Below are 26,940 nucleotides of genomic sequence, written 5' to 3' on the forward strand. Positions count from 1 at the left end.
ATGAGCAACATGTTAGCAGCATTTGTGGAAGCTAGTATGCAGCACCTGGCTGTGGGCTAGTTTGTTTCCTGCCAGCCTACAACAACTGCATTCAGAGGAAGAGATAGCAGTGTTATATGGGCTACAGGGAAGCAACAGGCCAATGAAGAGAGCCACAAGTGCCTGTGATCTTCTACCCTCACTTAGTGTACCCCCTTGCAAGTCAACACACCCTCCTCCCAATGTGAAAGTATAAAAGGAACAATACACAGTTATAATTATCCCCCACGGTCATTTCCATTACCTGGACAACCTCAGGAAACAGCCAAACTGAGGGATTTGGGACAGAGAGAATCCATAATCTTGCTTCTTCAAATTAATTTTCCTTTGGAGCTGGTAGCATTAGAAAATTGGGAAGGCAAAGAGCAACAGGGCTTGGGTATAAAATTAGAGTTAGAGCTGATGTCTGGAAATGCTACTTCACACAGGCGTGAAGATCTCTCCAATCACCCACACATCACTATATATTAAAAAAAAATCTCAACAGCGAGATTGGTGAGACTTTTCCTCAGCAAGGCTTTTCAGGAAGATGGAACTAAAAATTAGATAAATACAGATCAGCCATTATCTAACAAGAACAGGATAGCCAGCTCCTGAGTTCCCTACGTTCTTAATTCAACAGCAAAAATAACTGGGAATTGTTGGGCAGTGATTTAAACAAGAAACTATTTCATAACATTAAAGACGCCATGTTAAATCAAAGTGCTTTACAGGGGCATAATCAAACAATACTTTGACACCAACTTTTTGAGGAAATAGGAGATGAGCTAAAGGTGAGTCAAAGAAGGGGTTTTGAGGAGTGCTTTAAAGATAAAAGCTAAATAAATCACAACGTTTAGGGAGGGAATTCTATGACTTAGCGTCTAGACAACTGGAGACATGAATCCAAATGATGGTGTAATAAAATTTGTGGATGGGCAACTACTCCAAATTGGTGCTAAAATATCAGAGGCCTGGAACATTCTGTACAGGAAGAATTAGAGACTGAGTAACGCAGTGCTGCATTGACAGAGGCATTGTTCTCACTGACAGAGCAGAGTGAGGAACTAAAGTCAGCTTAGTGTCAAACCACATGGAGACGCTACTCATCATTCACCATTGCCAGAGTCAATGCTTGTGGAGGTGAATGGAGTTGACCACGGTTACAGGGAGCTGGCAAGGGTTTAGTTACATTAAAAAGTGTGGCAAAATTATTATTATTCACCTGACTCTCAACGGAGCAAATTGTCTCTGGGGCAATTAGGGGCCATCAACAAATGCTAGCTGTGCCGTGGTGTTCACATTCTACAAGAGGTCATGGAAATTTAAAGTTTGAGAAGATCAGAAACCTAAATTGGGTCAAGGCCATTACAGACACAGTGAGGTAATTACTGAGGAGATTAATAAAATAAATCAATAGCATATATCTTGAATGCTACAGAAGGGAAATGTTGATAAGATTATCTTCAGAGACATGAGGCGTTATTTCCAATATTCTATTAAAGAATACATTTAGCTTGCGAAGGCAATAGAGATCACGAGAAAGGGAAAGTGGTTTCAAAAGAAACACTTTGACAGAGCTCCCAGAGACTTTTGCATCCCGTGTTATATAATGAGGCATTTTAAAATTAAGTTACTGGATGTGGGCAACACCAGCTGGGCCAGCATTTATTGCCCATCCTCAATTGCCCTTGAGAGGGTGAAAGGGAGCGACTTTCTTAAACCACTGTAGACCATGTGCTGTTGATGGAGTTACAATACTCCCGGATTTTTGTCCAGCATTACTGAGGAAATGGTGATATATTTTCAAGTCAGGAGTGGGCAACTAGGTGGTAGTAATTGTGGGTTTGGAAAGCACTGACTGAGGAGCCTCGGTGAATTTTAAGTGCACCTCGTAGATGGCACACAATGCTGCTATTTTGTTGGTGGAAGGGGTAAATATTTACAGATGTGGTGCCAATTACGTGTCTTGGTTTGTGTCAAACTTTGAGTGCTCTCGAATCCGCACACATCCAGGCAAATGGGAGTGTTCCATCACATGGCTGACTTGTGATGGACAGATGAGGAGGTAGTTGCTGCAGATTCCTAGACTCGGAACTGCTCTTGTAGTCGTTATATGTATTGACCAGAAGCTGAACTGGGCTAGCAAATGATATCCGCAAACTGATCAGTGGGCAAATGCCTGTCTCATTTCTGCTCCTCAGTTACCACAATCCTCCCCTCCTGTCACCCCGTACTCTTCTTCAACGAAGAAAAGCATCCACTTTCCTCAGGAATTCAAGACAATTGTCAGGAACCTCAACAGCACAGCACGGTCAATAAATTCCTTTTATGCGCAACACTTGCCGTGCAGTTTGAGTCCGCTATTGTCTGCACAGCGAGATCCCACACACAGCAGTGAGACAAATGACTAGTTACAACCTGGTGGCAAGGAAAGTGAATCTGGCCCAGGAATCTCGAAAAAAGTTCAGCTCTCATGTGCCACCTCCAATTGGAATGATCCCAGAATACAAGGACAGGATTTAGGTTAACATCTCCCATGCCTGGAATCTGGTGCCCTGACAACATCAAAGCCAGAGTGCATATAAATTTAACCAGCTGAAACCCTGGAGTACAAACTGAAACCAAAATAAAATCTCTTTCTGGCACACAGGCACCAGAGCTACCAAACACAGTCAGATATACTGCTGAGCTAAATGACATTCAATTCTTAGTTTGTGCAGCAAGAATTCACAGTAAATATAGTTACCCATAAAAGAAGCAGCGCTATGCCAACAAGGTCCAGCTCCCCATTTCACACACTAATTCACACAGTGTCCACTTAATCAGAACAATCTGTGGCTTCAGGCCCATATTATTTCTTTGAAGGGCAAATCAATTTTATCCAAAGTTCAATTTTAAGACTAACCAGCAAATTGCTGTCAACGAACACAAGAATCAGATGAACCAAACATGAAACCACAGAGGAGAGCAGGATTAAACGAGAAAACAAAAACAGCAAGATTCAGGTAAAGCTCTATCCCCTCGGTCAGAAAGCAGCTTTAGATGCTTATAAAAAGAACCTTAAGCCTTTTTAAGGCAATATTCTACTTGTAGAACTGACTTTTACAGAAGGCAGTTTTAGATTTGAATTGGACGAGGCTAGCGAGAAGGAGTAGGCAAGTGTACACTGTTGCTCCTTCAACAAACGGCATTGTGACTGTCCCGGCGAGTGCAAGGCAAAAATCTTTCAGGATTCATCCTTATTCAGCAATATTTATCAAAGATAAATTTGAAGATTAAATAGAAAACATGCCTTAAGCAGTTGAGAACAGTTAAGTGATTTCCAAAGGCACAGACTGCGAGCTATTTATCATTCTTCAGAAAAGGACCAGCCAAGCTACAGTCTGCCTTCTCTGCTGGCAGAAGACTAGTCAGAGACAAGCAGAATTTCTTTGTGCATTCTTAATCCCCCATCTCAGTGCCCAAGTACAGTTCAACCAGTTGAATTCAACATGACCAGGAGGCCGAATTTGAGACCTTTCTTGTGTTCCTAGGATGTTTCTTTGCAGTGAAATCTGTTCTATCAAACACCATGATAACTGCACATTCTAGCTTCCCATGTCACCTTGTGCATCTCCCCACACAAGCACAGCAAAGTAGCAAAGAATGTTTTTTGCACCAGTTTGTCATGGCAGCAATTAATCCCCAGCAAGAGAGCTGGGAACCACAAAAACCAGTTTAGATAACATTTAATTAAAAGTAAATGCAGGGCTTCCGCTAGCTGATTGTAAGTTGCTGTCTGGTGCCAACCAACGCCATCACCTTAAATTGTAAATGCTAAGAGTCTACTTAGTACTTAGGGCTGCAAGCCTGCGAGATGATCATTGCCATATGTAGCCTCTTTGACCCTAAAGCTTGTTTCTCTCCTGAAGGTGTTGAGGTACAATTCTACAATGTTATGGGCCAGGCTGCTCAATCACTGAAGAGGCACCACGGGCAAACAGAAATTATTTTATTCGCAGTAGGAAGTAAAAGATAGCTTTGGCACAGCGAGCAATATGGAGAACATTGCATTCTTTTTATGGGAGACTTAAAACAACATTTCAAGCAGAGGTCCAGAATGCAATGAGCTGAGTGGTCTGCCTCAGTTTTTCAAAGCCCTTGTGATTAAATCACATCTTCCTTTCCCTGTGTCATGGGGGAGGCGGGGGGGGGAGAAGGCTGACTTTCTCCCCTTCTTACACAAGTTGTTGGACTTAACATGTAGCCAAGATCCCTTTGAGCCCATTTATAATGTTAAACACCTTAATTAGATCACCTCTCAACCTTAAAAGAATGGGAATGGAAGCCAAGAGTGGGCAACCTACCTTATAAATCCCTTATGACTGAGGATAATTCTGGGTGAACCTGTGCTATATTCCTTGCAAGACAAAATGACTGAATCACTGTCTGGTCAGAACTCGACAACTGCTTATTAGAGCTATCCACTTGTCAGCAGCAGAAAGATATCCCTGTGGTATATTATACCATCCATAAAGAACTAGAAACTTATTGTCATATGTGAATAGATACCCACATTCACTGTAGTCACCTGCAGAGTAACAATGTGTCATTCTAGAACTACATGAAGTGCAGCAGGAAGTACTACAGCTTCATCAAGTGTATTCCAACAGAGACTATTTGTAACTTACAGGGGCCAGAAGATATAACAGGGGTCTCCATCTGACAGTCTGTTAGGGACAAGATTGCCATGATGGAAAAAAAATACTGCAGAAGCTCTGTCTCAGCTCCGGTGAGAGACAGCAAATTTTCACCACTTTTCACGTCCAAATATTCCTCACTTTCTCCGTGTGCCATACTGTAATCATTCTGGTAAGAACTCCCTTTTCTAGCTCATCTCATATCCTGGCAGCTTGGTCACAGCCAGGCACCAAACCAGAATTGGCAATGCAAGTGTTTTCACTTGGTGGGGGGCGGTGGTTTCAGATACACGTGGGTGTGCCCGTCTGCAGTGTGGGCGAGGTAGGAGTCAAATTAAATGACTCCAGCAGTTCCAGGTTGCTGAAAGGCATGAGCAGCAAGTAAACTGAGCAATCGATTCATAGCCACAATTGTACCTTCAGAAGTGGACAGGGACAGGCAAAGCGGATGGGAAGGTGGCCTACAAAGCACAATAGAAGTTACAACTCAAATCCCACAGTTAAAATAAAGCCTTGCTCCACTGTCCCATTTCACTTTCACAAACTTTCAACCATATTCAGTTTGATTTTGATTCTTTCAATGAGATACGGGGTCCACTAGCAAGGCCAGTCTTGGATGCCCATCTCTTAATTGCCTATGAACTGAGTAGCTTGTGAGGGCCATTGAAAAGGGGGCAGTTAAATATTTCTAGGGATCTGGAGTGATATACAGGCTAGACTAGCCAAGGAAGGCAGATTTTCTTGCCTCAGGGATATTGATGAACTGATGCTGATGAAGCTTTTTCTTTCCTTCTCAACTTTTTTTAAAAAAAATAAAGTTTAATCTTAATTGCCTTCTTGAGGAGAGTTCAGACAGCATCAGCATGTCAGAGACAAGATTTGTTTCTGGTTGCAGGTGTAAAGTTGTGCTTCCGTCAATGGTGGAAGGAGGCTGGTTTGGGGCCAGTGCCTGGTGGGAGACCTAGCAGCTTCAGCGACGGTTGCACCGTTGCAATCGGCCCAGTGCAGTCACATAGCGGTGACAGCAAGAAAGGCAAGATGGCACCAAAGAATGGCAAAGGGTCTTGTGGCTGGCTGATTGCTTCCTGCTGGTATTGGTGTCAGTGTTGGGGAGGATGAGCCCAGACCCAGGCCCACGGTTAAGTACTCGAGGGACTACAATTTTGAACTTGTAACTTTATAGCTGGTTTATTTCTGCATTTTAAGAAGGCAGAGAGTGGCAATATTACAGAGCTTTTTTCACTATATTTGGGACAATATGTACCAAACTCATGTGATAACAAATAAATCAAATGAGATGGGATTTTGTGTGTCAACGGTGGTTTAAGTGGTCATCATTACTGAGGCAGGTTTGCAATGTCATCTTTACATGGATTCATTGAGTTTAAATGTCCCACAATGGCGTTTGGTGCAATTTGAATGCCTTTCCTGGGAATTAGCCAGTCTCTTGAATTTCTAGTCCAGTGACATTACCACTACATCCCCATCACCATATCTTACTGTTTTTTTTACAGCAAGCAATTGCAGGTTTGGACAATGCACAAGCTGGAACCGACCAGCAGGTGCCAACTTTGCCAATTAAAATGCCACCCAACCACAAACTCCATAATTGCAGCATGAGCACTGAGCTGACATGTAAACATAAACTTGTCTGCAATTTTGCTCGGATTAAGTTTCCACGTACTATCCCCATTGCTGCATCAGACTGAGGGAAAGTTACTTTCACAGCTCTAAGCAGAGTTTCGGCCTGACTACATAATGCTCAGCAAACTAGTCTGACTATTTTTTTTTGAGTACTGCATGGGCAGATTCAGGGAGAAGCAGTGGATGTGGTGTACTTGGAATTTTGGGCTTTTTGACAAAATCCCACACAGGTTAAACAGAATTAAAGCTCAAGGGATCAGGAGTAATTACTTGCATGGATTGAAGATTGGTTAACTGGCAGAAAACAGTAGAAATAAAAGGCATAATTTTCAGTTTGGCAGGCGCTGATTAATGGAGTACTGTAAGTATCAGTGCTCAGGCCCTAGCAGATCACAATCTACACCAAAGATTTGGAAATATTCACACATATTCCCAAGTTTGCGAATGACATAAAACTTGGTGGGAGTAATTTGCAAAGAGACTTCTAGACAGGCTATGTGAGTGTGCAAGAGCTTGATAGATGGAATAGAACATAGATAAGGGAGAGACAAAAACAAAAGAACTGCGGATGCTATAAATCAACAACAAAAACAGGAATTGCTGGAAAAGTTCAGCAGGTCTGGCAGCATCTGTGAAGAAAAAAAAAATTAGAGTTAATCCACAGAACTGAGGAAGGGTCACCAGACCAGAAATGTTAACTCTGATCTTTTCTCCACGGATGCTGCCAGACCTGCTGAGCTTTTCCAGCAACTTCTATATGGATTAGTGAGGGGTTTGGTAGGAGGAGAGAGGTGCAGAGAATTGCTTAAATGGGAGTTGGGAAGATATCATTGCCCTCATCCATAAAAGTTGCTGAAAGCTAGCACACAGGACCCAGCAAGCAATTCAGAAGGCAAACAGTATTTTAGCCTCAGTCAAATGCTTGCTTCAGCTGCATCGAGTCAGTCAAGTCGCCAGTTTTACAAACCCACTGGGCGGCTCTCTCAGAGACCGAGATGACTGGTGGTGGTTTAACCATAGGGCCACCATATCTCAGGCAAGGGAGGATGGTGAGAAAGAGAGTCCTTCATTGTAAACCCAGCTAGCAATGGGAATCACCAGTTGGCATCACACTGCTTCGCATACCAACCATCCAGCCAACTGTCCAAAGCACTGTTGAGACTGCAGCCTGGAATACAGCATGGAGCTCTTGCCTCAGAAAGGACGGTTGCGCGATGGGGGGAGTGTAGCTAAGGCTCCTGGGACTGTCCTTTGAGGAGAGAGTGAGTCTTGTATCCTCTGCAGTTTAGGAGGAGAGGTGATTGCATAAAAACTCAGAATTTAACACAGATAGACATGATAGATGCAGAAAGACTGTGGGGTCCACAACCAGGGGACAGCATCTCAGAGTAAAAGGCAAGATATTTCCAGCTGAAATGAGGAGGAACATCTTTACTGAGAGGTAGCGAGTCTTAGGTATACTGTACCCCAGAGGGCTCTAACACATCTGTTGTTAATTAGCTTCAGGACAGAGACTGGTAGATTTCTTGTTACTAATTACATAAAGGGGCATGGGGATAACTCGGGATTATAGCACTGAAATAGAAAATGAGCCATGATCAACAAAAGCAGAACAGACTCAAGGGGTTGAATGGGTTGCTTCTGTTTCTATGCTCTTGACTTCAGCTGAAAGGGCAGCGCACCAAAAGCATGTGATTTCAAATAAACCTGTTGGGCTATAACCTGTTGTCATGTGACTTCTGACCTTGCAAACAAGTTAGGCATGCAAGGCTTGGCACATATTGATTCTCATATGTATAAAGGTCAGGCGATAGTGCAGGCTTTAACGCTCCCAACACATTCGCAGGTTTCATTCTGCTGCAGGCATACAGAGCCGTGGACTGACTTGCACTCGAATTGTTCAAGAACGTGCTGTCAGTGACATGTACTACAAGGTGCATTCATAACAGAATGCTGCTTTGATCACTGTACCAATATTAAAAGCTGGAGAGTTCCTGGTAAAAATGATTCAAGCATACTGGGGCCCCGGTTACAAATTTGCTGATGACACCTGAGCAGCGGGTCGGATCTCAAACAGCGACAAGACAGAGTACACGAAGGAGACAGGCACCTTAGGCATGATGTAAAGACAATGACTCCCTCAATGACAGCAAAACATGGAGTTGATCATCGACTTCAGGAAGCAGAGTGGAGGACCCGCCCGGTCTGTACCAATGGTCCTGAGATGGGGGAGGCCAAGAGCCTCAAGTTGCTAGGAGTAAATCTCACCAACAATCTATCCTGGTCCATTCATGTTGATGCTACAGTCAAGAAAGCACACCAAAACCCCTACTTCCCCAGAAGGCCAAGGAAATTTGGCATGTCCGCAATGACCCTATCTGGATGCATCACAGCTCGGTATGGCAACTGCTCTGCCCAAGACCGCAAGAAATTACAGAGTCGTGAACACAGCCCAGTCCATCATGAAAACAAGCCTTCCATCCATTAACTCCAACAATATTTCCCATTGCCTCAGGAAACTATCAATAGCAAAGAGACCTCCCACCCGGGTTATACTTTCTTCCACCTTCTTCTGTCCGACAGAAGATACAAAAGTTTGAAAACATGCAGCAACAGATCGAAGAACAGCTTCTTCCCCACTTAGTAAGGGGAGGTCGTGCCTGACAAACCTGTTAGAATTCTTTGAAGAGGTAACAAGTAGGCTAGACCAGGGAAACCCAGTGGATGTTATCTATCTAGACATCCAAAAGGCCTTTAAGGTGCCTCCCGGGAGGCTGCTGAGCAAGGTGAGGGCCCATGGTGTTTGAGGTGAGCTACTGGCATGGATTGAGGATTGGCTGTCTGACAGAAGGCAGAGAGTTGGGATAAAAGGCTCTTTCTTGGAATGGCAACCGGTGACAAGTGGTGTCCCGCAGGTTTCAGTGTTGGGGCCGCAGTTGTTCATTTTATATATTAATGATCTGGATGAAGGGATTGGGGGCATTCTGGTGAAGTTGCTGACGATCCGAAGATAGGTGGACAGGCAAGTAGCACTGAGGTGGTGGGGAAGCTGCAGAAAGATTTAGACAGTTTAGGAGAGTGGTCCAGGAAATGGCTGATGAAATTCAACATGAGCAAATGCGAGGTCTTGCACTTTGGAAAAAAGAATACAGGCATGGACTATTTTCTAAACGGTGAGAAAATTCATAAAGCCAAAGTACAAAGGGATCTGGGAGTGCTCGTCCAGGATTCTCTAAAGGTTAACTTGCAGGTTGAGTCCGTGATTAAAAAAGCAAATGTAATGTTGTCCTTTATCTCAACGGGGTTGGAATGTAAAAGCAGTGATGTGCTTCTGAGACTTTATAAAGGTCTAGTTAGGCCCCATTTAGAATATTGTGTCCAATTTTGGGCCCTACACCTCAGGAAGGACATACTGGCGCTGGAGCGTGTCCAGCGGAGAGGAACACGGATGATCCCTGGAATGGTAGGCCTAACATACGATGAACGGCTGAGGATTCTGGGGTTGTATTCATTAGAGTTTAGAAGGTTGAGGGGAGATCTAATGGAAACATACAAAATAGTGTATGGTTTAGAAAGGATGGACGCTGGGAAGTTGTTTCTGTTAGGCGGGGAGACTAGGACCCGTGGGCACAGCCTTTGAATTAGAGGGGGTAAATTTAGAATGGAAATGAGGAGATATTTCTTCAGCCAGAGAGTGGTGGACCTGTGGAATTCAATGCCATGGAGCGCAGTGGAGGCCGGGACATTAAATGTCTTCAAGACAGAGATTGATCATTTCTTGATCTCACAAGAAATTAAGGGCTATGGGGAGAGTGAGGGTACGTGGAGTTGAAATGCCCATTGGCGATGATTAAATAGCAGAGTGGACATGGTGGGCCGAATGGCCTTACTTCCACTCCTATGTCTTATGGTCTTATGATCAGTCCTTTGAACAGACCACTCATATTTGAGTTGATCTTTCTCTGCACCTTCACTGTAGCTGTGACACCATATTCAGTATTTTGTCAATTACCCTGATATACTAATGAAAGGAATGATTTATCCGGTTAGCTTGCAAAACAGTACTTTTCACTCTATCTTGGTATGTGAGGCAACAACAAATCAAACCAAATCAAAAAACCAATTTACGAAGCATCATTAAAATGTAGAAAAATGTATAGAGAGTTGAACAAAAAGAAATACAAGCACCAAGCTACTGTGGAAGAACTGGGAAACTGACTCATTAGGAGTGGAAAGATACCTTTGGGAAGTTGTTTTAGAAGATGTGTGGGACAGATAGATACTGCTGTGTAAGTAGAAGGTGTCAATGATGATATGATGAAGAAACTCAGTCCTGCTCTCAACAAATTTCCAAGATTTCACATAGGCCAAGGAAGAACTTCTGGGTTTTTTTTGTGGCCAAAACTTGTGGTTTTTGTTTAGTCTTTGTACATTTCGGTCAGAGAATATTGTACATACGTATGGCTTAGAAAACTTACAGCGTAGACGTGGGCCACTCAACCAGTCATGTTTGTCCAAGCTCTTTGAAAGAGCAGTCTGTGCTTAGTTCCACACTATAGCCTCTTCTCTTTGTGAGAGTTCTAAGGCAGAAGAGATATGGATATCACCAGCACACGTTTGGAATTTGCCCAAGTACTTGGGCTGCAGGAAATCTCACCAAAGGTGCAGTGCATAAAGAAAGAATGGCAAAGGTCAACAACTTCAAGTTCTCACAAAGGAATCTACTGAAAACTGGTGATACGCAAGAGCATAAGAAATAGGAGTTGGCCATTTGGCCCCTTGAGCCGCTCCGCCATTCAATAAGATCATGGCTGATATTCTGTGGACTCAGCTCCACTTGCCCGCTCACCATAACCCTTAATATTCCTTTACTGTTCAAAATTCTAATCGATGTTTGCCTTAAAAACATTCAACAAGGTAGCCTCAAATGCTTCACTGGGCAGGGAATGCCATAGATTCACAACCATTTGCCTGAAGATGTTCCTTCTCAACTCAATCCTAAATCTGCTTCCCTCCTAGTTCTAATTTCAACTACCTGTGGAAACAACATCCCTGCTTCCACCTTAACAATACCCTTGATAATTTTATGTTTCTTGGATGTCTAGCTATTTTGGGACAGAGGGGAATGGAACAACAAAGAGAAATTCCACTCAGCTGTAAGATTAGTTAAAGAGCAACAGAAAGGGACTGCTGTCTCAGATACAGACTATTATTCCTTTTGGTAGATGGCTACTTGCCACACCATCAGTGTCCCTCATTTCATGATATGCCAACTATGACCCAATCAGAGTCATTCCCAAAGTCAAGTCTCTTGCCTTTACGTTCAAAGTTCCAAGTGTTATGATCCCAGCTGACAATAATTCTAGACAAGGCCAATTTCAGAGTGAAACCTGGCCTGACTGACTATAGTTTTACTTTTGCAATTTGTTTACAGTGTTGGTCAGTCACCGAACATTTTCACAAAAGGCTGCCAAACTACATTTAACGACAAACAAATGTTATTACACAAAGAAGGAAAATACTATTTTACACTGTGCAAAAAACTGATTCATTACAAAAATCGTAAGTAAAAATTCCTCCCTTTTTACTCTCATAACAACCTTACAGATACCCAAACCTCAGTGAAGGTTCACCAGGTTCCCAATTTAAAGTCCCTTGTTCAGTGGGCACTCGGTTTCTTTGTAGCAAATTTCTGCATTCACTTCATGCTATCTGCTTGAGTTAATGTCTCTTCATAAGACTCAAACTGCCAACACAACCCAATGATTCCTTAACATTTTGTGAAGGGAAAGTCGTGCCTCACAAACCTTATTGAGTTCTTTGAGAAGGTGACCAAACAGGTAGATGAGAGTAAACCGGTTGATGTGGTGTATATGGATTTCAGCAAGGCATTCGATAAGGTTCGCCACAGTAGGCTATTGTACAAAATGCGGAGGAATGGAATTGTGGGAGATATAGCAGTTTGGATCAGAAATTGGCTTGCTGAAAGAAGACCAGAGGGTGGTAGTTGATGAGAAATGTTCATCCTGGAGACCAGTTACTAGTGGTGTACCGCAAGGGTCGGTGTTGGGTCCACTGCTGTTTGTCATTTTTATAAATGACCTGGATGAGGGCGTAGAAGGATGGGTTAGTAAATTTGCAGATGACACTAAGGTCGGTGGAGTTGTGGATAGTGACGAAGGGTGCTGTAGGTTGCAGAGACATAGATAAGCTGCAGAGCTGGGCTGAGAGGTGGCAAATGGAGTTTAATGCAGACAAGTGTGAGGTGATGCACTTTGGTAGGAGTAACCAGAAGGCAAAGTACAGGGCTAATGCTAAGATTCTTGGTAGTGTAGATGAGCAGAGAGATCTCGGTGCCCATGTACACAGATCCTTGAAAGTTGCCACCCAGGTTGACAAGGCTGTTAAGAAGGCATACAGTGTTTTAGCTTTTATTAATAGAGGGATCGAATTCCGGAACCAAGAGGTTACGGTGAAGCTGTACAAAACTCTGGTGTGGCCGCGCTTGGAGTATTGTGTACAGTTCTGGTCACCGCATTATAAGAAGGATGTGGAAACTTTGGAAAGGGTGCAGAGGAGATTTACTAGGATGTTGCCTGGTATGGAGGGAAGGTCTTACGAGGAAAGGCTGAGGGACTTGAGGCTGTTTTCATTAGAGAGAAGAAGTTTGAGAGGTGACTTAATTGAAACATATAAAATAATCAGAGGGTTAGACAGGGTGGATAGGGAGAGCCTTTTTCCTAGGATGGTGACAGCGAGCATGAGGGGGCATAGCTTTAAATTGAGGGGGGAAAGATATAGGACAGATGTCAGAGGTAGTTTCTTTACTCAGAGAGTAGTAAGGGAATGGAACGCTTTGCCTGCAACGGTAGTAGATTCGCCAACTTCAGGTACATTTCAGTCGTCATTGGACAAGCATATGGACGTACATGGAATAGTGTAGGTTAGATGGGCTTGAGATCGGTATGACAGGTCGTCACAACATCGAGGGCCGAAGGGCCTGTACTGTGCTGTAATGTTCTATGTTCTATATGCTCCTTAAACTCGTGCATTCAACAGATTTTCTAGAATGTCTTCACCTCTGGACACCATGAGGTCTTTCTTTATCGTGGACCTCTCTCCTTCTAACTGCTTGGCCATTTGAGACATTTTTCCCCTACAGACTGCTAAGCAGCACTGCCAATGGCACTCCCCTTTTCCTCAGAATGATCTACTTCTCTCAAAAGATACCTGCACACTCTCTGGTCTTCTGAATGGAACTATTCCTCTTCCTAACGGGAAGCCTATTTAAGTCTCTGCCTTGGTGTCAGGGCATCTAGTTGCTAGGCAACAGTCCAACATTTTCTAACCCCCCACCCCCCACCCTTCTTTGCTGAAGCACTGAACTATTCACTTCACAGATTTTTCATTAAAGAAAGGTCGCACTTAAGTGCAAGGAAATAAGCTCCAGATAACCAGACACTACTTTCAGAACTCAAAAATCTATAATGAAGCTGAAATTATGTTTCCTCCCATCTCAACAGACACAAGAAACACAAATCAAACCTGAAGCTGAACAGGGTTGCGTCTACTTTGAAACACAAGGTTCCAACTAAATGATAACAACAGATCATGAACATTCATCACACGTTACATCATTTGCTGATTATGGGCTTTCTAGATTGGACACCTGCAAGGGCACTGTCACCCTTTGTTCCTTTAACATAAATCTGATCAATTAGAGCACACTACCACTTATTGCTTCCTTTGATGTTAAGGAACAAAAGGAAGCTTGAGCAGGCTAGACCATTCAGCCCTTCATGCCTGCTCTACCAGTCAATGCAAACATGGCTGATCTTCTACCTTATCTCCAATATCCTCATATTCCTTGATAATAAAATGTGAGGCTGGATGAACACAGCAGGCCAAGCAGCATCTCAGGAGCACAATTGTGCTCCTGAGATGCTGCTTGTCCTGCTGTGTTCATCCAGCCTCACATTTTATTATCTTGGAATCTCCAGCATCTGCAGTTCCCATTATCTCTCTCCTCATATTCCTTGTTATCACTGCCGCGAATCTATTTGAGATGCCTAATATTTTCACTGAACTGCAAATATAAAGGACCTGCCCAATTCATTAAGCTGCCTCAGTCTTCCAAACTTACTCTGTTTATAAACTGGCTTCTCAGATAACATTCCCTGGTGTTTATATTCAGATCACCCACATCCTATCAATCAGAAAACATCCATCTGTCTTTTGGTTTCTAGCCCTCAGCGAGCTCCTTATCCATTTGGCCCCATTCCCTTTCTCTGAGCATTCATTTTTCAAAGCCTGTTATTCAGGTAACTTGACTTCTACCATTTGATTATCCTTTACAAATTAACTCTGAAGTTTACATACACAGGTTCTGCCGTTTTGTCTCATTAAACTACCACTTGCAAACATACAGCAGTTAATTACAGAAAAAAAAATTGGCGCTAGGAGGATTTGTAGGTCGCCCACACCATCTTCCTCCGAGTATAAAATTTTTCCTGGATTGTACATGACTATTCTGGAAAATCATGGTTTTGGCAAGCATGTAGTCCAAAAACACAATGGTGTCCTTGAACATCAAGTGCTTGACATGCAAAAAATAAAGTGGCGTTTGGTGATGGTGAAAAGATTAGTCATTTCATAAAACATGCAATCAGTAAAGATAATTCTGTATTTACCAGATAGTAAAAATTGTGTTTGAACCAATAACTTGATGAGCCCAATCTGAGGGTTTACACAGGGTTTTGATTTTAATTCTTTTGTGGGATGTAGGCGTCGTTGGCAAAGGCAGCATTTGTTTCCCCAATTCTGATGGGATGTATTGAATGGAACGGTATCAACGGCACATAACAGTACATTCAGTCGCTCAATCAACTCCTTCATTCAGCAGCAACCAATGGTGTTCTTACACACAGCCAGCGATCTCTATTTTCTTGGGGTTGTGGCCACTTTAGGCTTAGTATCAAGCTTCTCAAACAGGAACTATTTTGCGTGGAGTGCAGAAAATACAGAACCCACTTCCACCAGGATGAAGGTGCACCCTTCTCTATTTTATGAAAAATAAATATCATTTGGGATCTGGTGACCAAGAGCAAACTGTATCTTTCACCCCAGGGACTGCAGGTGTTCAGTGCAAACACTACACCATAATGGGACAACTAAGATTTCTTACTCCTGTACAAATGTAAATGATGTTTTAAATTTGATCACAATTCAAAAATTACCTTGTTTCTAATTGCATATTGCTGTAAAGATACAGCAGCTAGTTGAAACACATGTTAATGGCCTCTAGTAACTCTATGATGCCTAGTCTGACAGGGCTTTCTTCATGTGTGAATCTATTCAGTGAACATTGGCAGACTATACTGTCCCGTGGACGGCTCTCAGTCCAGTAATAGTCAGCACAGAGCCCCAGTGTTCCCCTCTCCATGCACCCTCTGGAGCCACTCTCAACTACTGTGAGGGAAGGCCAGATTTTGCAACTTTAAGCTTCAAACACTAGGGCTCAGAAATTGTAAAATCAACATTCAATCTGCCAGATCATAGATAAATGTTATTTTTTGTAACAAAAAGTAAACTAAAGTAGTACTGCCTTTCTCAGCTCCAGTGTGCAGATATCACACCAACAACAATCTCACTAATCAGTACCAGTAGATACTTGTACTGCTGCTCCTTCCCTAACAGGCCCAAACGTTAAAGCTTTCAACTGGGCAGCAGGTTTAAGAGTTAGCAGGTGAAAAATGAAGGTTGCTACTCTCATTTCTTTTCTGAAGAAGGGTCTAGGCCTGAAACATCAGTTTTCCTGCTCCTCTGATGCTGCTTAGTCTGTTGTGTTCATCCAGCTCTACACCTTGTTATCTCAGATTCTCCAACATCTGCAGTTCCTACCATTAGCTGAAACAGTAGATCAGCTGCTTGATTAGCCATATAGTGCCAGCAAAGGATTGCAGGCAGGAAAATTGAAAAAAATGAACTTGTGGACCTGACCACAACAGGCATGGGTCAACCGAAATAGAAATGCAACAATTGAAGTTGTGCTCTTTGTTAATATCCAATTAATCAAAGTAATGGAGTCAACGTGGTTGCCCTGTTCAGTGTGATATCTGACGTGGGCCACACCATATTCAAATGGGATGTATAGCCACTCTCAGCGGTTCTAATAATCTGAAGGACATTGAGGTGGAACAGAGAGAGGCATTGTGGGAGCAGCTGGATGCTTGGAGCGGCACCTGAAAAAGACTCTGGTGGCCTGTGGCGATGAGGCTGGTGAGCCTGAACTGCAGTCGGCGGTGGGGTGGCAGTGCAGAGGATCGAGAGATTGAGCCAGTGTGGGAGAAAGATCGAACCCAGCTTGTGAGAGAGATTGGCCCCTCGTGGGGAAAGCCTAGTGTGAAGTACCTGCAGCCCATGGTTAAAGGAGAACAGTAATTTGGAAATTTTATTTCTTATTTACTACTTTATTTTGATAAGAACTGTTACGTTGAACTTGACTTATTTCTTTACTTTTCTGTTCTTTATCTCAGACTTTGTACCTAGGTACCTGTGCCTAAGATGGCACAATAAACTTTTCACTGAAATTCTGTATCCCCATACTTAAATACACGTGACAATAAAAAAGTAAATTCTTCCTCTTGATACAAAGAAGATACACTTATCTATCTTCTTACGCTCCTCATGCAGAAAATCTAAGGGAGGAACTGGACACCGCACAATGGCACGGTAAAAGGATTTTGTTTCAAAGTTAACGCCAAGACATGTTGATGGAAGTGAACAGTAACACATGGGAAGCCTCAGTAACATGAAGTAGATTAGGCCATTTAGCCTATTGGACCTGCTCTGTTATTTAATGGCTGCCCATATCCCTCAATGCTACCTTCCCGTGCCATCTCCATATCCCTCTCAATAGCATGAAAAAGTGACATTTCCGTAGATCTCAAATATCATTAGCCTGCAAAAAAAGTCCCAGTTTCTGCTTTGAACCCATTTCAACAAGTGAAATTCTGCAGCCCTGTGGGTAAAGGATTACAAGCATTCATCATCCTTCAAGTGAAGAAATTCCTCCTCAACTCAGTCTGTGATTTTCTATCCCTTATCCTGTTGTCTAAGACAAAAATGCTTGGTTTCCTTAAACACTGGAATTACAGCAAAGACATCTGCCAGCTGAGTACTAACTTAGTTAGGAGTTGAAGAATTACAGCAATAACTAAATGCAACAGGTTACTGTTCACAATCATTATCCAATATCATCCAATCAAAGAAGTGAATGGACATTAGGGAAGTCAAAGTTGAATCCAAAAGTCAAATTGCAAATATTATTTATCCTACATTTTCACAAAAGCGGGTACTACAACTGAAAGAACTAACCTAATGGGGAACAGTGTTATGTAATAAAAACTAGAGAGGACAGGATTAAAAACCAAAATCAATTCAGAAGCTGAGTGCTGAGTTTAGCTAGTACAATAATAATTAATTCTAAATGAAGCTTTGGAATGTTTGGATTGTTTCACTAACTAGCTGATACATTAGTATCATTCAGAGTGGGGAACTGACATTCTTATTCAGTTTACATCAGAACGGAGAATGGTAAATTCCCTCTGCAGTGGAGTAACAACATTCAATTACATCCTCACCTCTGCGGCAACAAAAGGCAGTTTTGCCGATGATGCCCACATCACAAGAATGAATAAGAAACAGAGGCTCGCAATCATATTCTTGGGGTAACTGGACACTGGTATATAGCTTTTCCCGAGACATCCACATTCAAAAGTACCCAAAATAATAACTGCTAAATGTTGAAAAACAGGCAGTACAATAACTACAGCACATACACAATGCAAGAGATCAGAACATTGAACAGGGAATGAAACAGAAAGTAGGTCAGAGCGCCGGTCCTTCTCTCCATTAACATCTTCCACACACTGAACAATAAATTGAACAAATCACAGACTGGGACAAAATCACTCCCTTGGTCAATGCAACAACACCTAATGCTAGGCCTCCTCAATACATTCACAATTAACATTGAAAATCCCCTTTCATCTTCATTCTCCTTTAATATCTTGTCTAAAATAGGTGCTATAACTGTAAGTTACCAGCCTGACAGAAACAAGACAAGTGCATATATTGAGCAGATGCTGAATCATTCCTTTAGACACACAACAGCAACTCCACTGATTAGGAATTCTGTTTTCTGACAGCTAGGCTCCACAACTACTTCAAGGCCAGTGATATCATTAATTTACAATTGTTCAGACGAAATACATAACATTCCACCCCCTTCTCCTGCCTGCTTTCGTGATTAAAAAGAAGTTAATTTTGCACCTCTACACTCAGCAATCACAGTGCTCTCTTGGCTGGCCTCCCATTGTTTATTCTCCACAAGCTGCAGCTCATCAGGATGTCTGTTGCTTGTTCTTTCCAACAACCTTGTTTGCCTATCATCCTGCTGGCTTATTTTGGCATTATCGAATTCCTCGGAACACAATCAACCAATTTAAAATGCTCCTCAGGGGTTCTCCCCTTCTCTAACTCAGTAATGACTTTCAACTCCACATCCCGAGAAGTCTGCTTTTCTCCAACTCTATCTTGTGATGTTGACTTTACCCCAATATAATGTGCCTTTGTCAACCTAAGCCCCAAATTCTGGCCTTTTCTTCCCTTGCAACCCTCTTGAATGTCTACTTCTTTGCCAAACCAAGCTTACATCCCCTGTGGCTTGTGTCAATTACATCTTGACCACATCTGTGAAGTGTATTGGAATGTTACCATGTTAAAGGGCAAATGCAAAGTGTTATTCTTTTCTCTGATAGCTATGATTCTTATGGTACTAAGAAAACACACTAGAAACTAATCAGCCACTGTGTAACTGTCAGTCACTGAAGAGCTATGCAGACTTACCCACCTTCTTGTTAAGGATCTGCAGCCCCACAGCTCATGACGCATCAAGTGGCTACTCAAGGAATTTGTAAATGCGGGGTGAGAGTTTCTGCCTCTGCCACCCTTTCAGGCATTGAGTTCAAGACTCTTAATACTCTTTGGATGAAAGGACATTTCCTCCACTTCACTCGAACCTGCCCACTAAAATCACATGAAATCAATGAGCCCTGGTTTTTTGATCCCTCTGTGGAGATAAATATGCTTTCTCTATTTAATCCATCCAGGCCCTTCATAATTTTATATTCCTCAAAACAAAACTGTATATCAACTGAGATAACAAAGTGTAGAGCTGGATGAACACAGCAGGCCAAGTAGCATTATCTCTGTACATCAACTGCTTAAGAGATAGCAGGAACTGCAGATGCTGGAGAATCTGAGATAACAAGGTATAGAGCTGGACGAACACAGCAGGCCAAGCAGCACCAGAGGAGCAAGAAAGCTGATGTTTTGGGCCTGGGCCCTTCTTCATAAAAAAAGGAAGAAGCTTTAAACCTTGTTATCTCAGTATCTCAACTGCTCTCTTTCCCATCCCACAGCCACCACCTACTATTCCTAGGAAAAACAACTGAGTAGGCTGGAGTTGTTTCGCTAGACCTTCCAAGTCCTACTAACCTCTGCACTCTCTCCAAAATAACATCTTTGTTTTAATATGGTGACCACAACTGTGTAGCGCTCTCAAGCTCTGGACTAACTCAGGTTTCACACAGTTCTAATATAAATTCCTTGCTCTCACCATTCTATGTCTCAGTGAATGGAGAAAAGTATGCCATATCACTTTTAACCATCTTATTGCCCTGTTTCAACATCCAAGGATGTCCTAGGTCCACCTATTCCTCCACAATATCCCAGATCTTCCCATTTATTGCGTAGTGCCTTGCCTCACTCCACTTTCTGAAACACAAGAACTCTCTTCTCGCATCGAATTAAAACTTTCACTTTTTTCATCCAACTCACCGGACTATCCATCTTCCTGGAATCTAAAGCTTTCTTCCATATGGTTAATTTTTACACCCTCCGCAAACTCCTTTACCATGCCACCCACATTAGAGTCTAAATCACGAATACAGAATACAGAAAGCAAGGTGGTGAGTATGGAGCTGTGTGGAACCCACCAATAAGAACCTTTTCAGTCAAAGAAACATAACCGCAACCTTATCATTCTTACATTAAGCCAATTCTGGATTCAGTCTCCCCTGAATACCAAAGGATTTTACTTTTTTGACCTACCTTTACGATACCTGTGGGATTGTATAATTTTATTATTGCAGTCCAAGTTTGGGTAATCAATAGCTAATGGGACACAGCCACTCAGCCTGATCCTGTTCTCACTGTATAGGCATGTACGTGCAGTGGTACTGGTGGAGGCTGTGGATCTTTAAGTAACAAGAATGAGGACGACTCATTCGTCGTCCTCCACCCTTTACATCCAGAAAAGCTGGAACAATTACAACAGCTGTTTCAACGCATTCAAAGCCTGCGATGTCTTTAGCTAATTCCATTTGAGAGGCTGACCAAAACAAGTTTGTTTTCACAATGAAGAGAACAGACAGAACGAAAAAGGCCACTATCATTGATTTTTAACAGTGTTTGCAAAGGAGTCCAATAATGACTTTGGAACTACAGGGGCTTGTAGAGTCAATTATAGAACTGACATGGGATATGTACAAAAGATGGATTCTGGCACAACCTGTATGCTGCTCTTATACTTAGTAATAACGACAGTGAGGTTATTGTTATGGACTATGCCAGATGTGGCAGCCAACCTGAAAGCAGCTTTGGTTCATCCTTCTATACAAACATGAAAACTTCTTACAGCAAGTTGCCCACATCAGGAAATCCAGGCACATAATGCAGACTAAGATAATAAAATGTGAGGCTGGATGAACACAGCAGGCCAAGCAGCATCTCAGGAGCACAAAAGCTGACGTTTCGGGCCTAGACCCTTCATCAGAGAGGGGGATGGGGAGAGGGAACTGGAATAAATAGGGAGAGAGGGGGAGGCGGACCGAAGATGGAGAGAAAACAAGATAGGTGGAGAGAGTATAGGTGGGGAGGTAGGGAGGGGATAGGTCAGTCCAGGGAAGACGGACAGGTCAAGGAGATGGAATGAGGTTAGGAGGTAGATGGGGGTGCGGCGTGGGGTGGGAGGAAGGGATGGGTGAGAGGAAGAACCGGTTAGGGAGGCAGAGACAGGTTGGACTGGTTTTGGGATGCAGTGGGGGGGGGGGGGGGGGGGGAAGAGCTGGGCTGGTTGTGTGGTGCAGTGGGGGGAGGGGACGAACTGGGCTGGTTTAGGGATGCAGTAGGGGAAGGGGAGATTTTGAAACTGGTGAAGTCCACATTGTCCACATAATGCAGACTATTTCTTTTTTGAGAGCGTCCAAAGAAGCCATGCTCATTTTCCAACTAAGTGGAAATGTGTCGTGTGTAAAAAGCATAACTTAGATCCAGAAAACAATGCCAGTGTTTGCAATGTTGATCATTCACCTTTTCATTGCACCTGTGTTTACTGATCTGCAAATATCAATGCCTGACAGAATTAGTTGCAAAGTAATGCTGTTCTAATTGTAACCAGAGTAAGGTTCTTTAACTTTGTTTTAAAAACAAGGGAATCCTTCAGTGGGAAAGATTCACCCATATCAATCGTTCGACAACAAAATCAAGTTCGATTTAAAAAATATTACATTGGTAAGTTAAATGTCAAACTCAGGCTCATTCCCCGAGATTTGCCCGTGTTGTTACAATTTGCACTGTGACAACAACGTTCAACAATTTCATGGGGTGGGAAGGAAATTGACTAAATCCTTTTGGCAGATTCCTCTACACTGAATTATAAACTATAGTCATGCAAATGCACAAATTAATAGGCCATTCAGCCAATCAAGTTTGCTTGGAGGCTGATCAGATTGTGCCTCAACTCCATATTGCTGCCTACCCTAGATTCCCTTGGAATCCCTGGTCAAGGAATTACTTACTGATCCAATCTAGTATCTTCAGATTTCTTGGATTATCCGCAGTGACAGATCCAGCACAAAGTGGGTCTGGTCACTACTGTTCATGAAGATTGGCGAGTTTAAACAAACTAAAATATTCCAAGGCGCTTCACAGATCATTGTAAGATTTTGTTTGATTCTTCCTATTTAAGGAAGCATCAGAGCAGGTGGCCAAGAAGAAAATAGAGGCAGATAGCTTTAAGGTTGGAATTTCGCATCTTGAGGCTGCGGCAGAAGGCGGCATGCTGCCAAAAAAGTGGAGAGTTTAAAGCAGGGATGCTCAAGTACCAGAATGTAATGAGCACAGATATCATGGAGGGCCATACAATGGGAGATTACTTCGGGTGAAAGATGAGGGCCATGGAGGCATTTGAAAACACTGAGAATTAACTGGTGTTGATGTAGGTCAGCCTGCACAGGGCTGATGGGTAAATGGGACTTGATATGAGTGAACAAAACAGCCAGAGTTTCAGATGACCTTAATTTTTTCTTTTACAGAGGCTAGAAAGTGGGAGGCCAGCTGAGTGAGAGTTGGAATAATTGAGTCTGGCTCAAAGGCACGGGGGAGAACTTTGGTAGCACAAGAAATGAGCATGAAGGTGAAAGTAGGCAGTGTTAGTAGTAGGTAGATGTGGTCGGAAGCTCAACTGTGCCCACAATACACAAATTCTGACTCCTGGAACATGCTTAGCTCATCAAGGCAGAGCACATGGTACCAGAATTAAAACTTACTTTTACATTTTTCTGGGCAGAAATCACAACATTAGCAACTTTAAACACGTCTGCTTTTATCCTCCCTCAGGTTTAAAGCTGTTTCAACCCCATTATCTCTTTATAGAAATCCACATGTAACACTCATCAAGTGGCAATACTCTTGGCTGAGTCTACACAGTGAATGCCAAATGATCACTATATGTTCCAGAGAGGTGGTACATTCACAGCTGAGCTCTTTTGTAACATTCCCACATCCACATTTCCTACTATGGTTCCACGGACTGTGATGCAGTTGAACTTGCCAGATTCTGCCTCTCTATCCTGCTTTCACTGCTGCATCACTACTGGTAACCTTTGGATGGCAGATGGTTTCTGGCCTTAAATGACTTAGTAACTTTTTTTAAGAACTAATTCATAGGATGAGGGCATAGCTGGTTAGGCCAGCATTTACTGGCCATCCCTAATTGCCCAGAGGGTAGGTAAGAGTCAACCACATTGCAAAGAGTCTGGAGTTACATCACACCAAATAAGGATGAATATTAATATCCTTTAGGGAAATAAACTAACTAGATGGGGTTCCCCCGCCCCACCCCCACATAATCAACAATGGTCAGCATTAGGCTCGAAATTCCAGAGTTTTATTCAATTCAAATTCCACATTCTGCCATGGTGAGATGTGAATCCGGTGCCCCAGAACATTCCCTGGGTCACGGGATTAACAATATAAATTATTAATTTACTCACTTCCAATGAGCTTAAGCAATTCAGGATTGATAAAATAACCCTTTTTAAATGGCCTTGCACCTAAAAAGGTACTCCGATTTTTAAAGACAGAATTGCTGTGCCGTACAATGAACTAACAACATCTGCTAGTGAGCTCAATATTTTTGAACCGCATACAATAATCACCCTTGGCTTGTATACCTGTATTTCATTTATAAAAAAAGAAATAATTAACAGAAAGGCCTCAAGACACACAACAGGATAGAGAGCGCACACAATGAGAAACCTAAGTTAATACTGCAAACTTTTCAGTTTCAACATGACATTTCAGTTCTATTCCTAGGCAGGAATCATTTACAATCGGCTAATCTGGAATTAATTTGACCTATACTTTGAGTATTTGATGTAGATGCTACAAATGGGGAGAGATGGTTTGATCATTGGGTGTGAACACAATGATGGTAGAGAGCTGATTGTGGTGTAGAGCTGCACATAGTGACGGTAACATGCCATTCAGCCCTTCAAGCTTGTTCCACCATACAATTACGTCTGGAACTGAAGACCAGTTTCCTGCCTTTAATCAATTCTTCATATGAATCAAGTTCAGTTGGAGAATGGGTAATTGTCCCTACATGCAGGGCCATTATGGGGAATACATTCAATAATTAAACTATTTTGTGTGGATCAAAGAAAAAAAAACTGTTTCCTGATTTTATCCCTAAATAATAAAGTTCTAATTTTAACATTGCATCCCCTTTGCTCTGTTAAAGTCATCACAGTCCTACCAGACCATCGGACTGCTCTGTTATGTGGGAAACACACAGACAGAGAGGGAGGGAGAGAGAGAAGGGGGAGGGGTGGGAAAGAAGCTGGGCGGCAGTTGAACATGCCTCAGGAGAAAACGTGGAGGTGTAGGGCGCACCATGAAGGGGGATCGTTCATGTAACTTCAGTCCTTGAAGGAACTGAATCCACACTGTCTGTATCACCCCAATCACAAACCAGCCAAACGCTCTGGATTCTCCCACTAGAGGAGATAGCATCGGGGCACCTACTTTATAGGGTTACCATTCCATACACCTCAAATCAGACTGCCTTTTAACCCTCCAATCCCAAGTGAATACATCCCAGTTTGTGCAAGAGGGAACCGGTAAACCCTACTCACTGCTACAGGCTGAATGATATCGAATGCTTGGAGTTTGATTTCCAGTTCAGGTCTCACACAGCGGCAGCGACTGTAAGTCGAACCGACAGGCGTTAACTATAGTTCCCAATTAAAAATACTGCACAGAAGTTTAACCACAAAGTGCTGGAGAGACTCATCAGGTCTGGCAGCTTCTGTGGACAGTGAAGCCAAGCCAGCTCCCAAGAGCATGTACTCAGTGTTTCTCTCTCCCCAGATGCTACCAGACCTGTTGAGTTTCTCCAGCACCGTCTGGCTTTATTTTCACGAGCAGTGCTTTGCTTCTGTTTCAGTGAAGCCTTGTAGTGTGGCCATGACGGATGGGGCACCTCCCAAAGCTTGTAGGTGGCTCCTGACCAAGAGAATGAACGCTGCAGGGCGTATATAAATGTATATATAAATGCCTGGGGGGGGGGGGGGGGGGAATAAAAACAATGATTGCGACAAACTTAAGGCGACGCATTAAGGCTGTTCCCCAAACTTCTCTGAACAAGCACTGCCCTCTTAAATACTGGGGCAAAGACAGATGTGGGACAAATAAAAAAAAAACTCTGCCAAGACCATTTTTTGTCCCCAGTCCCGATAGTCTCCCCCATCCCCTCTCCCAACCTCCTCGCTTGGAGCAACAGCCCGAGCCAAAGCTGGTCACTTACTTTCACCTTCCACTTTCTCGCCTCCCCGGCTCCAGATGATCTGGCGGGTCTCCAGCTTTACCTGCAGCGTCCTCCTCTCGGGCCGCTGGGACTTCTTGGAGTAGAAGACGGTCATCACAGTGCCCACTTCTAAACTGCGGCAGAGTTCGGCGATCTGGGGCTCGCTCGGCACCCCATGGTTCTGTTGCAGCAACCCGTTGTGGAATAGCCGTCCCGCAGCAACAGCCATGTTCTGGCTTTTGTGTGTGTGTTTGTGTGAGAGAGGGAGAGAGAAAACACTAAATTGCGAGAGAGAATATAAATAAACCAAAAAAAATGGAAAGGGCGAAAAATAAAATCAGGATTTTTCTTTTTAAAAAAAAACCCAAAAGGAAGCCCAGCAGTAGCAGTGCAATTTCAGGGTCAGTTACAGAAAGAGAGAGACAGAAACAGCTTTCTATTGTGCTGGTCCACGCGATTCACTGTCTGGCTGGGAAAACGTCTACAAAACCCTGCAGGATCGTCGTAAACTTCCCTCCCCGCATGGAGTCGGTGCCTTTTCAACGTTCCCTGCTTCCCCCTCCTTCCTCGCCGTGTTTCGCTTGTTCCGCTGTAGTTATTGATCACAAAGATTCTCCGCAACAATGTGTATATAGATTTTTTTTTCCTTTTGGCGACGGTCCGGAAGTAAAGCTTCTTGTGTTGATTTCACACAACCAACCGGGGAGGGGTGTGGGGGGGGTCCTGGATATCTCCAATGTGTGCGCGCACACACACACACACACAATTTAATTCCACTTTCCCCCGAGGTTACTTGGAGCTCTTCACTGCTCTCCGACTGCTGTTGCTTGCATCCTGCCCGAGTCCGCACACACCATCCAGCTGGCGAAACGCTACACTCACCCTTCCCCCTCCCACCAGCTTCCCTGAGCTGTAACCCCACCTCCAAATAAAGCCAACTGCCGCACTTCAGATCCTAACTGCCGAGCTCTGCATCGCTAGGATTTCAGGTCTCCAAAAGCCATCACGAAAAGAAACTTGCCTCTCTTCCCCCGGGTCCCTCCTTTGCAGTGCAGTTTGAGAGCTTTACACGCTCTGCATGATACACCTTTAAACAAAGTCGCTATAGTATCCCTCTGGCAACTCCAACCCCCTATAAGAGGTGGAAACTTTTTTTGGAAATGCTGCTAACAGCAGAAATGAATAAGATGAAAGAACGAACGAACGAACTGCGGATGCTGGAAATGTGAAACAAAATACGAGTTGGCTGGAGAAACTCAGTAGGTCTTGCAGCATGAATGGAGATTTTAAAAAAGTTGACCTTTCCGGTCCAGTGACCCTTCCTCAGAGGAGTTAGTCACGTGGACTATACGTAATATTAAGTTTTTACTTCTTTGCATCAAG

At 43.2% G+C, this 26,940-nt stretch overlaps 1 protein-coding gene across 1 annotated transcript in view; it reads right to left on the reverse strand.

The window, feature by feature from the left end:
* The window catches only part of LOC125461413 (1-phosphatidylinositol 4,5-bisphosphate phosphodiesterase gamma-1-like), a 172,360-nt gene extending 145,900 nt beyond the window's left edge, over positions 1 to 26,460 (reverse strand). The window contains exon 1 of the mRNA XM_048550162.2: positions 25,558 to 26,460. Coding sequence (XP_048406119.2) covers positions 25,558 to 25,786 — 229 coding nt within the window. The 5' untranslated portion in view covers positions 25,787 to 26,460. The remainder of the gene's footprint in view (positions 1 to 25,557) is intronic.
* Between the last annotated feature and the right edge of the window lie 480 nt (positions 26,461 to 26,940).

This window comes from Stegostoma tigrinum, chromosome 19 (genome assembly GCF_030684315.1).
Source record: "Stegostoma tigrinum isolate sSteTig4 chromosome 19, sSteTig4.hap1, whole genome shotgun sequence".
Lineage (NCBI taxonomy): Eukaryota > Metazoa > Chordata > Chondrichthyes > Orectolobiformes > Stegostomatidae > Stegostoma > Stegostoma tigrinum.